Source organism: Vulpes lagopus, chromosome 17 (genome assembly GCF_018345385.1).
Source record: "Vulpes lagopus strain Blue_001 chromosome 17, ASM1834538v1, whole genome shotgun sequence".
NCBI classification, from domain to species: Eukaryota; Metazoa; Chordata; class Mammalia; order Carnivora; family Canidae; genus Vulpes; species Vulpes lagopus.
The window spans coordinates 42,747,756-42,766,520 of NC_054840.1; the positions used below are offsets into that span (position 1 = coordinate 42,747,756).

Sequence of the window (18,765 nt, forward strand, 5' to 3'; positions counted from 1 at the left end):
CCAACAGGTGAAGCTTTGATGAGCTGAAGTATCATTCTTGTTACTAGTTCAGGAAGAAGAACTTTAAAGTTGTAACTTTTCTGCTTCATAACCAGACAGTGTTCTCATTTGTGTGCTTTCTGGGTTTTGTGACATTGACACTATGTTAAATCTTGGAGAACACAATCCAAACTTGCATCTGTGGCATTGACTTTAGGCTTCTTGAGGTTCAGAGGCGATTCTCCGAACAAATGCTATATTTCATTGATTCTCAGGTTGTTGTTTTTTTAAAACTGCATTGGGAGGGGTCAGCGGATAGATGATGGGCACCTGCCTGTCACTGACTACAACACACCCCAGATGGGACGATGTACCCTGATGCACAGAGGTTAGCAAGCGAAAGTAAATTTTTAAATTATTTAAATAGAGAATATACAATTCTTCATAAATGATTTTTGATGAAGTTTTAAAACTAGTGCGTTTTTTGAATCTCTGTTCTGGGAAAAGGAAAAAGAGAAAGTGAAAAATTTTTTTCCTCTTCAAAGGCAAGTTTGGGTTTAAGTAAGTTTTTTGGGGACATAAGTGAGAGCCCATTTGGTGGATGAGCTTGCTGGCAGCTCTCAGGGCTCTGCTCATTGATGCTAGCTTGGGGAAAATTTCTAGTTAAAAGGTGAAGCAGTACAACAGGCATTTAGGACCTGTGTACACACTTGAATTCTATGTCAGCAGATTGCTGCATGCAGTGTGCACACCTGTGTATTGCCCACGTGAGTATCTTTGATGGGCAGGCTTTGGATTTTACTTTTTGCACCCATGGTGGAGCAAGCTTTCTTGCTTGAGGAGTTCCAATGACCCCAGAGGGAGGAGAGTCAAACATGGGTCATTGTTATCCAGTCTCCCTACTGAATCAAATGTTATGTTGCATTTTAAATTCAGAATGGTGGTCGAGGAAAATGTTAGAGGTTATTCTGTTTATCAAAAGTGGGGTGAATGTTTTAACCCAAATATCATACTTTATTTGTAAGAACTCAAATTTCTGTAATATATGTTGATCTGCAGTATATTTATAAGATTTTATTTGAGAAAGAGAGAGAAAGAACACGAGTAGGCAAAGGGAGAAGCAGACACCCCACTGAGCAGGGAGCCTGACATGGGGCTCGAACCCAGGACCTTGAGATCATGACCTGAGCCAAAGGTGGACACTTAATTGACTGAACCACCCAGGTGCCCTGAACTGCAATGTTGTTGATCAAGGAGATGGGTTCTTTTTGGGAAAGTATCAAAGATGTTGGGAAGATTTTTTAAAATTCTGAATTGTTGTCTGTCTTATCTTTGGGATAAGAGGTATTCCCCAGAACTAGGACCATTGATTTTACTCTAAAAATTCTTTCTAATATTTCAGAATATCATTTGGTGATGGCATTTATAACAGTACCTTTCATTCATTAAAAAGTTTAGGAACCGTCATTCAGTTGTCCTTCTGACATTTTTACTACTTTAGAGAGATTTAAAGCCATTAGTGGCTTTAAATTTTGTAAGTTTTTGTCAGGGCGAAGCTTATGTTCTTTTGCCTTTTTTTTTTCTTTTTTTGTAATTTCATTTATTTTAAGTAATCTTTATACTCAATATGGGACTCTAACTCATGACCCTGAGATCAAGAGTTGCATGCTCTTCTGAGCCAGCCCCCCACACAACCCCACCCCCTCCCTGTCTTTATTTAAGCTCTTTGAGCATTAGTGTCTTTAATTATAAAGCCGGAATGATAAAACCTCTAAACAATGTCATTGTAAAAAAAAAAAAAAAAACAATGTCATTGTGATGTTGAAATCAGAGCAGATGTAAAAAAAAAAAACTTGATACTATACCTAGTATTTTTTAGTGGCTATGATTTATTGTTCCCATGTAATATGTGAATTCCTGGATTTATAAATAATTCAACACTTTTCTACATTACATGACTTTAAGTACATGTGGATCATTTTAAGTGTTCAGAATCAAATTTGAAATTATTGTTCAGAGGGACTATTAATCATTCTTGGAAATTGTGAAAATCTGTATGTAGTGAAATGTGTTTTAAAATCCCAACATCTTGTGCTGAATCCTTTTTTGGCTTTTCTAAAAGGAAAGAATCTGGTTTTCTGTTGTTAATGTTTGCTTGCTTTTTAATTTTACCTCTGTTGATGAAGTAAATAAGATGAGAACATAATGAAGAGCTTCATGTTGTGACTTGAATTTTGAGGTCAAACTGCTTAGATGACCAGTACTGTAAAGCTAAGGAAGGATTCACTTGGGAAGGCTAGATTTTCCTTCTCTGTTTTGTTTTCAGAAAACATTGATGGAAGTGATAACATATATCTGGAAATTTCACTAAAAGTGTTCAGTGATACAACAGACCTCACTGGGATTTTATGTACGTTCATGAGGGTCACATCATGCCTATGACAAGACAATCACTTGAGATTTGTACTTAGTATGTAATGTAATTTTCCTAAATTCAAGCTAATTTTATTCTGTCTTAAATTTCTTAAATGCCACTTTCTTTATTTTTATGTGTGGCTTTGTGTGAGAAATAGATGAGGCTTGACTGTTGGGGTCAGGTGCTGCCCTCGAGAGAGGAAGATGCCCTGGGTCCCAGGTAATAGAAAGTCTTCATCAGCATCAAGTGTGGAGACCATTCTTGTCTCTTTGTCTTCAAGACTTACAACCTAGTTTGGTTGATAGCAAAGAGAAAGTTTAGAATGCTGGGGTGGAAGGAGGGGGGCAGTGTGGAGGAGTACAAGAGGGTCTGGGGAGACATGAGGAGGCTGTGCTTTAAGGGCAATGATGCCCATATACATGGAAACATTCTCCAAACCTGAAACTGAAGTAGGAGGAAACACATAGGAGGTTCAAAAGACGAGGCCTTCTCCAATGGCTTCCACTCAGACTCATTCTTCAGAGTCCTGGGGAGGGGATGAAATAGCCCAGCTGCACCTCACCTGAAACAGGGACCCTTGCTGTTTGCACGGTCCTTTCTGGCCATGCAGTTGGTGGAGGTTTAGCATCACATGAGTGGCTGGGTGACCTCCAGTGGCATGCAGAGTCCTGTCCTCTCTTGTTTGTGTCTAAGTGTGCTCCAAATGCTTGTTTTTCAGGTGGCAGAGATAAACGTGGAGGTCCCATTTTAACATTTCCTGCTCGCAGCAATCATGATAGAATACGACAGGAGGACCTCAGGAGACTCATTTCCTATCTAGCCTGTATCCCTAGGTGAGTTTTGTGTGGTTTGTGGTTTGTCGCTCTTTTGACTGTTCCAAAAAATGGGGCCCTGTGCTCTCTAGAAGCAGCTGCAAGTGGCTGGAATTCTAAGCAAACCAAACAGGGCAGAACTAAAATTGTAATCCCTGTGCTTAGCTCTAATTTATGATGTTTACAACACTTCTGGGTGTGGGGATGAGAAGGTACGAGTCTTGCTTAAAGAGCTTTGTGTGGTGACGGTGGGGCTGGGATCAGGATGTGGTACCTCAGGTGCACTGTCCTTGGTGAATGATACCAAGATGTCATGCCCTGCAAGACCACCAATGGAATGCCAATTCTGTCTTCAGGCTGATCTTCAGTTTCTGAAAAGCATCCTCTTGATTTGTGGCATGAAGTTTGTGAGGCGTTAAAAATCATTTTTAGCTAAGATGCTAAGTTAGGGAATGCCCATTCAGTCTGAGACCCCATTAGTGATAGTGGGATCTTTAGTGTGGATGCTGAAGAACGCCAAGAATAGGCAAGGCTTTATTTTCTGGATTATTTTTTGGAAAAGAGTATACTGCTGTGATATAATCCAAGGACTTAAACATGCCTGTGATAAGAAATTGTATGCGTTTGGGCTGGAGGGGTGCTTTCCTGTGGTGAAAAGGAAAGGCATGTACTAAAGGCATAAATGATGTGCTAGCGCAAGCAACATCCTTGCTCTAGCACATTGTTCAAATTAGAACGTATAGAAGAAAACCTGGTCATTATATACCAGGCTGGTATAGACAGTAACATTAATGAACATGTTATGCGAGAAAATAATAAAAGATGGTCAAGTAGCAGTTGTAATGGCTTCTCAGAGGTTGAGGTGAGTGTGATAATGTCTGCAACAGCACATGGGTTGGGATACTGCTGACCTACTTCAGTTGGCACCAACCAGGGAAGACAGCAGTGCCCGTTGGTAACCCATCCTTTCTGTGACTAAGGAGAGTCAGCTCTGGCTTTTGACTGCCTAACCAGCTGAGCAAGTTAGTGGGTTTTCCTGTTTAGGCATCTTTTATGAGAAAACCATCACTTTGCATCATCAATGACAGAGCGCTAGAGTCTTACGTACATGTATGGAAAAGTTTACTCTTTCCTCTTACTTTGGTATTTTTTGGGCTGTTGAACTGTTGAAATTGTAGAATTAGAAAGGGCTTTAGAAATTCTAGATTACTCTATCATTTATAAATAATAGCATATTTATAAATAACCACTTATGGAGTTCTTACTGTGTACTAGGTACTGTACTAATGATGGAAGAAGAAACAGAAATACAGAGGACAATGTAAAAAAATAAATCTGCCAATCAAAGTGATATGTGTTGTGTAGTGGAATAATGGAATGATTCTCTATGATTTTGGCGACTGGCTTTCTGGTTTAAAAATTTGTGTTGGGGATCCCTGGGTGGCGCAGCAGTTTGGTGCCTTCCTTTGGCCCAGGGCGCGATCCTGGAGACCCGGGATCGAATCCCACGTTGGGCTCCCGGTGCATGGAGCCTGCTTCTCCCTCTGCCTGTGTCTCTGCCTCTCTCTCTCTCTCTGTGTTAAAAAAAAAAAAAAAAAAAAAAATTGTGTTGATTGTAACTGTTAAAAATTTATTTTGTTTCGTTGATATGGTAAAAAGAAATTGACGCAGGTATATTTTGGATCATCTGGATGACCCACTTAAACTCACAAAACTTCGTTATGGTGGGCATCCACAAAAGTAGTGAGACTAGTGTAGCAAACATCCACATACCTGTCATCCAGCTTTAGTGATGACCAGATTTTGCCAGTCTTGTTTCCCCCATAATAAAAAAAAAAATCTCAAGCCTCCTATCATTTATTAATGCTTAGGCGTGTGGGGTGACCCCCCTCTGCTGTTGTGCTGGTGACCCCCCCCACAGCTGCTTCATTTCACCTCCTAGATTTGCTTTTGTATTTATAATTCCAAGTGAGAAGAGATGTCACTTTGCTTGTCCTTGGTTAACGATAAGAGAAATGAGATTTCTTAATCATTTAGTGCGTAAATGATATGTTTCTCAAGTGATAATGGGGAAATTTCACAGTGCTCTGAATGGAGAGAAGTGGCAACAGAATTCCTGGGTCTGCCCTGACCACACAGGAGCTGCTCTGTCCCACCGTGTGCTTGTGGCAGGAACATTGTTTTGTTACAGCTGAACAGTATGGTCAAGAAAATTGTTAGCAAATTAATGGTGTGTAAAAAAAAATTTTTTTTGACTTGTGAGTTTGCTTGCATTTAAGTCTGATGTTTTATTGCTGTGGTAAAGATCATCCTGGGGGTCGAGAGATTTCTTTTCCTGTCCATTACTCCTGACAATATCTGTGATGCGAAGGTAGCCTTTTGCCGCCCCTCAGCTGTACAGTTGCAGTTCCTGCATTCCCAGATGTGGAGAAGCACCCCATCCAGAAAGCACAGGCAGCAGAATCAAACTGGCTGTGACCTGCCACCAGTTATTTAGCTGTTTTTATCAGTTTTCTGATCTACGAAATATGATAGTAATGTGTACTTGTTGGGATCATTTCTTATGTATGTGCCTAGTGGTGCCTGATGCATATAGTAGCTTTCTCTAAGTATGGTAATTTCCATCTTTCCTATTTGCTCTTCTGCTTTCCTTCTTTTACTTTTCCTTTTGACATGTGCTCGAGAAGCCGGTTATCTGGTTTTTCTTTTGCATGGCCTCTAGTCTGCCTCTTAAAATGTGGCCCTCAGAGGTAAGCATAAATGTGATCTGAGCAGTGGTGAGTAGTTTGAGTATTATTACTTGGGTCACCTTCCCTTCCCTTCCTCCCTCCTTAAAAAAAAATTAAAAGGCATTTGGAGTAATAGAAGGATGTTCATAGAATTAATTTGCAAGGAAACTTTCCATTAACTATGTGTAGGAGAAGCAAGTGATTGTAGAACTTCCTGCTATAGTTGGGATTCCCACACAGTGATGAAAATAACATCAGTCTTGGTACATCTCTAGGTGTTTGTTGCTCTTACTGTTTCTTTCTTTCTTTTTTTTTTTTTTTTAAGATTTTATTTATTTATTCATAGAAACAGAGAGAGGGAGAGGCAGAGACACAGGCAGAGGAAGAAGCAGGCATCATACAGAGAGCCTGACGTGGGACTCGATCCAGGGTCTCCAGGATCATGCCCTGGGCTGCAGGCGGCGCTAAACCGTTGTGCCACTGGGGCTGCCCGCTCTTAGTGTTTGAATTACACTTAAACTAATTATGTTTTAGAGCATTTTGCTTTCTTTAGAATGATTTATAGTAGTTACGTGGATAAACCTCCTCAATTCTCTTTTGTCACTAGTGAAATAATGTGAGGCATGCAATTGGTTCTTTTTTTTTTTAAGATTTTGTTTATTTATTTATTTGAGAATGAGGGCTTAGATCACAGAGGGAAAGGGAGAGACAAGACTCCGTTGAGCATGGAGTCTGATGTGTGGCTCAATCTTAGGACTCTGAGGTCATGTCCTGAGCTGAAGGCAGATGCTTAACCAACCGAGCCATCCAGGCACCCCTAAAATTTTTTTTTACCTCACAGATAAAATGAGATTTTTAGGTAAAATTGCTGAAATACCTGCTTGATAATCCCTTGTTCCAATGAGCAGTATCTTTCATGTAGAGGAGTGACATGGATCCCTTCTGCAGAGAGCTGTCCATGATCATTGGCTGCTCATGAATGGAACTGAGTTTGGGAATCTTTGCAAGTCACTGCTTTCTTAACAAGGACTGGCTTTTAACTGGGTAAAGACTGATTGAAAGGATATGCACTCCCAGCCCAGTTCACTTGTGACTTTCCTTAACTAGAAGTCACTGGGTGGTGGGTTCAATTGTGGAGGAGGATGGATAGTGAGGCCTGCTGTAAACTGGCAAGCTCAGGCACCTTCTGGTTGTGGCTTTCTGTAACTTGTTCCTATTGTCGAGCCTGGAGTTATTCAGGATTCATTTTAGCTCCTTTCAGGTGGAGGGGCTGTGTAGGGCTTTGCGAGGAGAGACACAGGCTGCCTGACAATTTACCCTGATCTGGTGAAGGCCGATGTCTGACATGCAGTCCAGCAGACAGCACCCACTAAGGCAGTTGGGCCTGGCGACAGTGTACGGTCTCCTGCCTTTGGGTGTGTGTGGCCCCAGGTAGAGCATCCAGAGTAGAATGTCTTGGCTGGGGCAGGCTCCCTTTGCTGTGGCTGGTCTTGCCAGATTGGAAACCCAATCAGAGCCTGAAGAGGCCCGGAATCCTTCATTTCAGTGACTTGGGAGATCCTAGGAGACCTTTCTGAAAGGTTTGTTTGTTTCTAGGACGTGTGAAGGAGGTCTGTGCTGTGCTGTTCCCTGGTTCATGGCCCAGGACCTGCTGGAGACAGAGAAAAGTGATATCCCAAAGGATGTGTGAGCCAAGTGTTCACTCATCTGAAGTTCATATTCATACAAGGGTTCCAGAGAGGAGTTCATCAAACCATTCCTAGCAGTTTCTGCCTTTGAGTGAGAAGCTAGGCTGCTGACCAGTCTGTGTTCTCTTGGTGGCTTTCCACACCATGTTCCTAGCACCTGTGCTGTCAAGTACTCAGGTTCTATTCCTACAGACCTTTTTTTTGTAATTTTTTGGTGACCTGCCTCTTACATGGATGTAGCTGTGATAGGAACTTTACATGTGTGAAAGTTGGAGCGACTGTTGCTATGATGGTATGCTTTGAGGAAGAGAATGGCGTTCACGTGGGGATGGGGAGGGAAGGGTGAAGGAGTGAGCTTATGCAAGAGAGCATGAAATTGGTTTTAATTTGGACTTAATTTATTTTGGCTTTTTAACATTACTAATGATAATTAATTTTCAGAGTCTTTAATTTATAAACTATAACTCTGAATTTATAACTATAAATAGTTTTTAGTTTCCCAAGTGATTCCCTGGGGCAAAAAAATATTCAGTGTCTTTCCTCTAGGCCCAGCACATTGACCTGGGATGAAAACCTGAACTTGTCATTATGCACTTGGGGTCTTAGGTGTGTTTCCATGTATCTCACACACAGTTGTGACCTGGCTCACGTCTGGCACTGGAATCAGCAGCCTGTATGCACTGTGAGTCCAGCACAAAAAGGATCATGGTTGGTTCCTAAGTGTAAGGTTGTGCAAAGCCTTCCTCAGAGCTTCCACATGAACACTGAACTTAAAACTATGCTTAGGGACACCTTGACTCTTGACTTTCTTTATTGCAGAAGTGCATTACATATATTTCCTATGTACTCAGGGGTTGAGATTTAATAAAACTAATAATTTTTATTGCTTTATCAGGGTCATTGTTAAGAGAAACTGGCTTTTTTTTGTTTGTTTAAATTTGTCAGGACATGGAGGGGGAGAACACAGAGGCTCTAGTACTCCCTTGGCCAGTGCTGAGGGCTAGCCTCATCTTCCACATGGTCTTTGCATCAACCAGTGCAACCAGGCTGAAAAGGCAAATAAGTCTCGGTATTACTGTGAAAATCTCTTTACCCCAAAGAGCCTGCCAGCAGGGCGCCAAGGACCCCAGGGATCAGTGGACCACACTTGCAGAACCTCTGAGGTAGCTCAGGGGCCTCAACCTGTAAAAGGGGACAAAATGGAACATCGAAAAGCTCCCACCATCACCAGGGCACTGGTGCAGGTGGTTTCAGCGCCTGTGATCCAGGATTTCAGCTGCTGTTCATTGGTCTGTGACCCTCCCCACCTGGGCTCTGCGCACATGGTGAGGAATCTGTCCCTGTCAGTCCTCACCAAGGACCTTCACTGTAATAGTTACTAGACAATGTGTGTGATCATTTCATACACAGAAGACGAGAAAACCCCCTGCCCCTCCAAGGCATCAGTGAGGGACGTAGTCAGTCTCACCTAGTGGGACTCTGGCCAGAGAAAGAGTTGCAAGGTTTAAACCTGTTTTGTTTTTTTGTTTTTTTTCTTTTTCTCTAGTGAAGAGGTCTGCAAGCGAGGATTCACGGTGATTGTGGACATGCGTGGGTCCAAGTGGGACTCCATTAAGCCTCTGCTGAAGATATTGCAAGAGTCCTTTCCCTGCTGCATTCATGTTGCACTGATAATCAAGCCAGACAACTTTTGGCAGAAACAGAGGACTAATTTTGGCAGTTCTAAGTTTGAATTTGAGGTAACTTCCATGTGTAGCCAGACCAGTTAAACCAGTAGGTGTGGTTTATTAAAAGTTGACTTTTTCCTCCTCATCTTAGATAATAGATTTTTAAAACCACATATTAAATGGGAACTGTACATCTTATGTACCTATGGCATGTAAAATTAGTTATGCAGTAGCTAATTCATAACAAAACTAGGTTCTTTGATTATATTTTCCTCCTGGATCATTTCACCCCAGAGCGATTTAGGTTTCAGATCTCTTGGTTTTGGAGGTTGGGCTGCTGAGGTGTAAGGCACATGTGTACCACAGAAGGAGGTTCCCTCAGATGGCTTGATGTGGCTTCAGATTCATTATCATTGCCTCAGCCTTGGAAATAAGGGAAAGTTAGGGAGAGATACCCAACTTTACGTGTCTGGAAGAAACTACATTTTCACCTTGTCCTTCGTAATGGAGAGAATGATCTATTGTGTATTTGTTCATCAGTTATCTCGTTTATGAAAAAGGAGATACTCCTTTAAAAACTATAGAGTTCTAAAAAAAAAAAATAAAAAAAAAAATAAAAAAATAAAAAAATAAAAAAAATAAAAACTATAGAGTTCTGAGTTCTGCAGCATGTAACGTCGCTGTTTCTCAGACAGTGTATGAAACCAGCCTCAACCTCCTCACTTACTTCCTTTTCCAGTGTCACCTTCCTTCAGCTACCAAGGCTCTGGCCAGGTTTTGATACAGTTAGTATAATGAGATGATGATGGGAAGAAAGTATTCTGGCCAGCTTGAAACCTGATTCATGCCATGTTCTGGAATAGAGTGTTCTCTAATAAGATCTCCTAAGTTTTGGTTGAATAAATTGTGCTGCTTCTAGGAAGTTTGCATACACAGTAGGATTCAGGGAGTGGATTCACGTGTGTTGAGGGGAACAAGACCAGTTGTAATAAGCACATCACACAATATTTAATTCTTAAGCTTTATGTTCCATGTTTATATTTCAGAGTGTTTTTACATGTGTGTTTACTTATATTTTAAAATTTCTTTCCATGGTACTGATTTTCAATCTGAAATCTGAATTTCATTTTAATTTGAATTTGAAACTGTGTTCAAGAGATTTAGGTAAAAGATGAAACCAGTAAGTCACAGCTAAGCAGTGAGTTTGGAGGGTAATTTATTGGGTCTTACTTTTTTTTTTTTTTTTTTTTTGGGTGGGGGGTCTTACTATTTTTTTGATGGAGAATTTAAAGTGTGTTGCTTTTAATTATACATGTTTTTAGCAGAAATAGTGGTTTATGTAATACAATGCACATAAGGTTTTGCTAGTCTAATTTTGATCCCTCACTCTGGGCCTTTAAATTTACCAGCTTTTTCTATTGAACTTATTGTCTCTACGTTGTCACCAGCCTCTCTCTGTGAAGTGATTAGTTCCATGAAGGTTATTAAAAGTTTGGACAGATGGAGTAGGAATGAACCTACAGCGACCTTGCAAATAGAAATGCAAGGACTAGGAACAGCCTCTGTTTCTAGCTTTGTTGCTCTTTGTAGGTTCTCATGCCAGCCAGCGTGGAGTGATGCAATTCTAGGTTACTTTAAGGCTGGAGGTGACAGAGGTGGGGCTACACCAGCCTTTCTCTGTTTATATTTTGGTCCTTAGGCTATAAATCTTTTTCCTTTAACTTCATCTTTGCATTTAATGACCCCTCTCCCACCCCCTGTGTTTTCCTTGAGGCACCAGTATTGATTGTAACCCTGTAACACATGGTACAGGTAGGGTGAGGTTTGAGATTTTTTGCTTAGATTATAAAGGACTAAAACTCCGTAACTGGTAGGTTGGAATGTAGTGCAAACTGAAATGTATAACACTTCCAGTACTCAGAATTGTGGCAGATGATTGCAATGCATGAAACATACCCTCCGTCTTTAGCTTTACAACAAAAGCTTCTGCCTCCCTTTCTGGCTAATTTTTGTGTATTTTAGAAAGTTTTAAAAAGTCGTTCATAACCTATCATCGACTTGAGGGGAGGTGGAGGTGTAGGGTAGGACAAGATGAGCTGTGAGAGTGTTCTGATTGTTCCTATTAAGTGTTCTGATTTGTGTTCTGATTATTCTTACTAAGTGTTTATCACTTAATAAACAGCTTACAAACACATGTCCTTAGAGGGAGGTGGTACTTCATGGGGTTTTGGAAGCCCATGAGTAAGACAAGATATTGGATTGATTGTAGAGAGTAGGAGGCTTCCATAGGGTTTTCTGTTGTGAGATGCTAGAGTGGTACGGATGAGAAAGAATACATTGATGAAAGTGAAATTTCTAAATCAGCTGCTCTGTATTGCAATTTAAGACATTTCCCAGTTAATGTGCCTAAGAGAGCAGGTTAGTTTCCACATTCTTGGAAAGAAATCTCATTTCTTGAGCTCTCATGAGATACAATGTCCTATAATTTTAGGTATTCTAACTAACGTTTTGCTCTAATGGACTTCTCTTTCACTGACTACTGGTAATGTTTCTTTCATCGACATTTGTTTTTTGGGGCCAGAACAAGGCATGTTTTCTATAGAGAGTACTTGCTTTACGTTTGAAAATCTGTAAGTAAGTATTGTAAATTGCATTATGATAAGACCACAGAAAATTGGTTCATCTTCTCATACATGATTTTTTTTCCCCCTTAAGACAAATATGGTCTCTTTAGAAGGCCTTACCAAAGTAGTTGATCCTTCTCAGCTAACTCCCGAGTTTGATGGCTGCTTGGAATACAACCATGAAGAATGGATTGAAATCAGAGTTGCTTTTGAAGACTACATTAGCAATGCAACCCACATGCTCTCTCGGCTGGAGGAACTTCAGGACATCCTAGCCAAGAAAGAATTGCCTCAGGATTTAGAGGGGGCTCGGAATATGATTGAGGAACATTCCCAGCTAAAGAAGAAGGTGATTAAGGCCCCTATAGAAGACTTAGATTTAGAGGGACAGAAGCTGCTCCAGAGGATTCAGAGCAGTGACAGCTTTCCCAAAAAGAACTCTGGGTCAGGCAATGCAGACCTGCAGAGCCTCCTACCCAAGGTGTCCGCCATGTTGGACAGGCTGCACTCAACACGGCAGCATCTGCATCAGATGTGGCATGTACGAAAACTGAAGCTGGACCAGTGCTTTCAGCTAAGGCTGTTTGAACAGGACGCTGAAAAGGTAAAGGAGCAGGGAGAGGGGAGCTGAAATGAGACACAGAAGGCTCCCTGGACCATTGGGTCCCAGCAGCCGGGGGGCCAGCTTTGGTCAGGAGAAAGGATCGAGGAAGAGCCAGCCATGCCCTCTCGTTGGTTCCCTCCAGAGATCTGCTCTAAATCTGCCTTCCAGCTTCTCTGGTAGTGCAAGCCAATGCCGTTTGGTGAACTTTGAGTTATTGGTTACTGACAGTTTGGTTTAGAATGCCGATAAGAGAGATGAGGATATCTTGAGTTAAAAGAGTGAAAGTTTTATGGAATTATAGAATCAAAAGCAGTCGTTATGTATGTGTGTGTTTTGCTCCTAGCTGCTCCATTCCTATAAAGCCAGTGACAGAACAGCATTCAGATCATTATTGACCATATTTTTAAAATAAAAGATGAATAAGGTGTTAAAAAGAATAGTTTCTGGGAAATATGGGCAGTGATTACTGATGGTCTCATTTTATTCTCATGCTTCATACAAAAGAGCTGGTCCAAGTGGATGCTTGTGTTTCCAGCTAACTCTGTCTTAGCAGGGTGGGAACAGGACACTTATTTATAGGACTGTGTTGCAAGCCATGAACATGGGTGAATTAATCACTCTTAATTTGAGCTCATTGAATTCTTGTCACCGACAGGAGAATATTCTCTAAAGTAAAAAAAAAAAAAAAAAACAACTACACCACAAATCTTTGATACAAAAGGACGTTTCAAACAGGGATAGTCCCTACTGCTGTTGTTTGGCAAGCTTTTGACCTGTCAGTGTGCTTACGTTTAAAGAAGTGCCTTGTCAAAGACACTGGGAAAGTCTTCCTTTCAGTTACTCAAAAAACAGGTGACTATCTCTGGAATAATGGTTCAAGTCATGATACCAGTCCTAATAATGATAGTTATTTCTTTTTGCTTAAACGTTTTCTTTATGAGCAACATAATTGACCTCTTTTTCTGGGTAGCATCTGTATTGAACCTTGAGAGGGATATATCATCATTAAAATTTTTTTCCTCAGTCCTTTCTATTTTTTGATAGTAAATTTTATTGTTTGCATTTACACAGTTTTAAAATACTGTTTGCACAAAAGCATGTATGATCTTATAGTCACTGGACTTACCCTCAGCCATTGTGAGCATAACAGAACCCATCCAGATATTTGTACGTCCCTCATCTCACCTAACAGGCCTCTGGTTATTTTATTTTATTTTTTTCAGGTCTCTTGTTAAAGAGCAATGTGGCCATCAGGCAGTTTAGTAGAGCAGGGAGGCTGGGTTGAGAGTCAAAAGGTTAGTTTTAATTAGCCTGGGGGATTTGAATACCTCTCTTTGCCTGTCTGCTTCTTAATTCCTCATCAGTCAAAGGGACACATTAGATAAGATTTTCTTGGAGGTCATGCAAGTTCAGAACTGCTTACTTAAAATTTAAGAATCTTCCGAGAGGTTGTCAGAGCAAGGACCATGCCCTTGATTGGTTTGGCCCTGCTTCTGTGCCTGTCATTTCTTTTTCTGGAGTGATTTCAGGTTGTCTTTTTTTCATTCTGGTAGATGTTTGACTGGATCACACATAACAAGGGCCTGTTTCTGAACAGCTACACTGAAATTGGGACCAGCCATCCTCATGCAATGGAACTCCAGACACAGCACAATCACTTTGCCATGAACTGTATGGTAAGATACTGTCAGAACAGAGGTATCTTGTATGTGAGAGTATTGCAGCAGACGGGAGGTATTTACACAGATGGTGTCCCAGCACTCTGCCAGGAGGCCACATGGGGCCAGGAGAGTTACTGATGTGGTGGTAGGTGCTGACCTCCAAGTGTGTGCACTTCTTGATTGGTAGCAGTATCTACAGCTTCTTTTAAGTTTTACACAAACAAAAATGTGAAAACAAGCAAACACACCAGTGAAACTTGAATCAATTACTTGGCCAGTTCAACCTGGATGATTTTGATGCCAAGTCCTGTGCTGTACCTTTTAGGAGCCTGTCAGGGCCCCAGAAAAACTGCTCAGTGGCCAGGTGGGTGACCTGAGCAGGGCTGCTGTCAGTTTGTTGGGCTGCCCTTCATAAGGAAGAAGTAAGCCAGCCTGCCTGCTATCTGCCTCAAGGGCATACTCCAATTCTCCTAAAACATGAGATTTCCCTCCAGGTTGAACTGAAGTATTATTAGGGTCTGGACATTGGCCATGCCTGGAATTCCCTGGCTCCAGTAGAGGTTGACTCCCTCGACCTGTTGTGACCAGTGGTGGGTTGTTTTAGGACTATTAAACAAAATGACCAAAAAAAAAAAAATTCTGAATAGTACTTTTGTTACATTTTTGGAGTTAATATAACTAAAATAAAACTCTGTGTTGTTCTACAGGACACATGTTATTTCTGTAGACAGTTAACCTTCTAGAAATATCCTTTTTGGGGACAAGGAGTTTTGGTTTGGACTTTGAGCTAGTCTTATGAGAATTAACCACTCTTGGGCCTTATAACATTTGTTACAGAGCATCAAAGTAGTACGAAGACAGTGTCTTTGTTTAAATTAATTCAATAAGATGTCATTTCATAAAGTTTGGCCAACTAAGTGCTCCAATTTAGGTAGTTTAAAGGTAACATTTAACAATAATTTTTTTGTAATAGACTCCATCAAAAAAGTTTGGTAATCTACTCTGGAATTTGAGGTAAGGGAATTTCTGGTTTAAATGTTCAAACCTGGGCATAGATGAGAAGAGCCAAAATGTTACCTTTGGAGGAATCTTCTTAGAATTTTTTCCTGAGAATTTTTTTCAATTTATCAAGCTACTCTGAAACTGCAGCTAGTGGTGGAAGATGTTCAGTGCATTATATCACATACTATAGAAACAGGAAACACTAAAATACATTTTAGAAAATCTGGAACAGAAAATACCTCCCCTGCCCCAGCATTATTAGTAGATTCAGAAAATGGGTTAGAGGTTTCTAATCTGAGCCTTCCAGTTTCCACATGACTTTGGGCAGTCCGTTTAGTCTCTGCCAGCCTCAGTTTCCTAATCTGTAAAGTGGGGGTTATATCTGTCTCCCATAGAATTTCATAATTGTCTTTCCCCTGCACATGTAAAGCACTAAGATAATGCTGAACAGATAGTAAGGCTTGGTAATGTATTAGCAGTCATGATATCACCAAGTAGAAACATTGTTAAAATTCTTAAAAATATGGGTGATGTCTCCCCCTTTTTTAAGGTTTAAGTCTGTTTTCTGATTCTTTGCAATAAACTTCTATTATTTTTTTTAGTTATAAGTTTGAATGAAAGAGTGGGGTAACCCTATGCCATGGTGGGTGGCAGCTGCTAGAAGAGCTTCCGCCCCTAGTCTGCTGAACGTCCATGAGAGCTAGGTGTCTATCTAGGACATTGCTTTATGCAGAGCAAGGGCCTATTAACCTTCAGCCCTTTCCTGTGCTTCCTACAGTGTTTCCAACTTTTTTGGCAAAATGAAAATGCTAAACATCACTATGAAAAGTTGACAGTCTCTAAAGCATGTTAAGGGATGCCAACAATTCTGCTCATTGTCACAGATACTTTTAAAAGCTGTAACAATAAAAACTAGAGGTAGGTACTTTAACAAAAGGAATCCTATATTGCCATATTTGTGTACAGGTGGTTTGTTGGGTTGCATGCCACCACGTTCCTTTATCTGCGTAGGCAGTGATGGAGTGATGGGAAAGATCTAATCCACAGACCCTCTACGCATAGTGGAATCTGTTTGAGGATCTGAAAGTGATGCAGGACACCGTAACAGAACCTCAGTGGGAGTGACTGCCTCAGTGGTTCCCATGGTGGAGCCTTCTTGAATGCAGGGCTCTGCTCTGGATTCTAATAGAGGGCATCTACTTATGCTCTTCCCAGTAGACCCTTGGAGTTGGTTTTCTTCTTTAATGATACAAACATTATAAAAATTAGTATTCTAGGCACCTACAACTAGAGGGAGAGAACACATCTGGACAGGGAAGGGATTATTTTTGACTAAAGGCTACTAGTTAGAGCATTATTGCCACAAGAGCCAATGAGGTCTGTTTCCCACTGACTGTGGCCTTGATTGCCTATCACAACTTCACACATACCCTCTCTTCCTGCTGCTTTAGACACCGGACATCTACTAGCTGACTCCAGGCTGCAGATGCACCCAGAAGAGGAACTCAGAGGCTGTGACTCTAATCCTGGAGTGACTCCACCTCGTTTAGATTTGGGTCAGAATGGAGGGAAAGAATGAATAGAGAGGATGGTACAAAGAATGGATGGATAAGCACGTTCTTCATGGGGCTTCCTGGGTGGGCTGCAGACGAGGTGACCACGAGTAGGCTGTGTGGGGTGTGTGGCCCTGTGAGAGGGGCCCTAGGGACCACAGCCAAAGTGGGGAGGAAGCAGGAAAAATAGAGGTTTGCACAGGTTGGGTAATTAGGTTTAGTGGCAAAACTGGGAGAGGCTGACAAGGTGTCTATGATGTTGGGGGACCCATCAAGAGGAATGCTGTTGCAATGAAGAACAACCACCTGGGGTTTGTTGAAGGTGTGTGTTTCCTACCACTGCCTCTGCTGGACTAGGAACCTCAAAGGCGACTGAAGGTGGAAAGGAGCATAGCAGAGTGAGAATAGGTTTGGGGGACAAAGTTGTCCTGTTTTTCAGCCTCATGCCATTATTTTTGCAGTAGACTGGTAGGCTCAAAGATGGGCATTTCCACAGAGTAGAACACTTGATCAAAAGTTTGCATATAGTGTTGTTCCTTCCTTTTGTGTCTCAATTCCCCTTCCGTAGCGAAAGTGGATCGGTTTATAGAAGATTCTCTGTTGGCCCCACACAGACAACTCGGGCTCATTGTGTAGACAGGAGAGCTTGTTTCTACAGAGAGCAGCCTGTGGTCGCTCAGTGGGTAGCATGTGGTTCCTGGGCTCTAATTAAAACCTGCAGTGTTGGATTTTCTCAGTTCTGGGTGACTACTTATCAGTAGGCTTGCCATCTGGACCCTTTTCAGGATTCGAAGCCAACGAGTGAGTAAGAGTGTATTTGTGTGCACCCACTTGTGTACTCAATTGCTTTGTGCCTACCAGGCTGCCTCTCAGCTAGTTGATTTGTAATTTTGCAGTTTTAAAAATAGCAATTGAAACCAATATTTAGAGTTTATGGAAATCAGATAGCAAATATGTACACTGTTATATACCAGTGACAAATAAAATTGAAGTTAGTGGGCGGTGTTTCACAAAGTGCTATCATCCATGGTTCTTACAAGGAAGCCTCTTGTTTGCCTTCCTCTGACAAGCCCTCTTTCTCTCCCTCTTTTGCAGAACGTGTATGTTAATATAAATCGCATAATGTCAGTGGCAAATCGCTTGGTAGAGTCTGGCCACTACGCCTCTCAGCAGATTAAGCAGATTGCGAATCAGCTGGAGCAGGAGTGGAAGGCATTTGCAGCAGCCCTGGATGAGCGGAGTACCTTGCTGGACATGTCCTCCATTTTCCACCAGAAGGCTGAAAAGGTCAGTGCCTGGGACCCACAGCCCACAAGGTGGTGGCTGGAACACTTCCTCCCCCGGTACCCTCCCAACCTGCGGCCAGATCCTTGGAGGACTTTTGTATGGCATGTCTAGTGCTTAAGAACATGAGCTCTGAGGTCAGGCAGCTGTGAGTTAAAACCCTAGCTCTCTTACCCTGTGCTGTGCAGTCTTTAGCAAGTTACTTCACCTTCTGTTCCTTGGTTTTCTCATCTGTATAGTGGAAATAAAAGTATCTACTTAGGGGGGAGTATTTTATCATGTAAATGAGATAATTCATATTAGGCAGCCCATAGAGTACCTGGATACAGTAAGTACTAATAAGTGGTAGCCACTGCTCTTTTTCCCTTACTATCACTTTAATATTTTAATTATGCCAGTACCTGTGCTCTCCTGCTAGAACTCCTCCCACAAACCCTAATTAGGATGCTTTGGCAGCAAGTAACAATGCCTGATTATTAGGTTTAAATATCAGGGGTTTGCTTTTCACACAAAGCAGGAAGTTGTAAAGTATAGGGAGTTCTAGCTATACAGCAATGGCAGGCCTGGGGTCTACTCCTCTTAGGTTGCCTTGGCCTTCCTGTCCTGACCACAGAGATGATGCCGCAGCTCCTGCACCTCAACCACAGTGTCCATTATAGTCTGGTTTTGTGGAGCCTGTCACTTTTATCAAGGAAACTTTATTTTCAGAAGACCCCTCCATCCCAAAATACCTCACCTCCATTTCC

At 41.5% G+C, this 18,765-nt stretch overlaps 1 protein-coding gene across 2 annotated transcripts in view; it reads left to right on the forward strand.

The window, feature by feature from the left end:
* TRIO (trio Rho guanine nucleotide exchange factor) overlaps nt 1-18,765 on the forward strand; it is a 356,231-nt gene that overhangs the window by 129,251 nt on the left and 208,215 nt on the right. For both annotated transcript variants that reach the window (XM_041731545.1, XM_041731546.1), the window contains exons 3-7: nt 3,114-3,228; nt 9,171-9,363; nt 12,007-12,519; nt 14,073-14,195; nt 17,831-18,022. In XM_041731545.1, the coding sequence (XP_041587479.1) occupies nt 3,114-3,228; nt 9,171-9,363; nt 12,007-12,519; nt 14,073-14,195; nt 17,831-18,022 (1,136 nt within the window). The remainder of the gene's footprint in view (nt 1-3,113; nt 3,229-9,170; nt 9,364-12,006; nt 12,520-14,072; nt 14,196-17,830; nt 18,023-18,765) is intronic.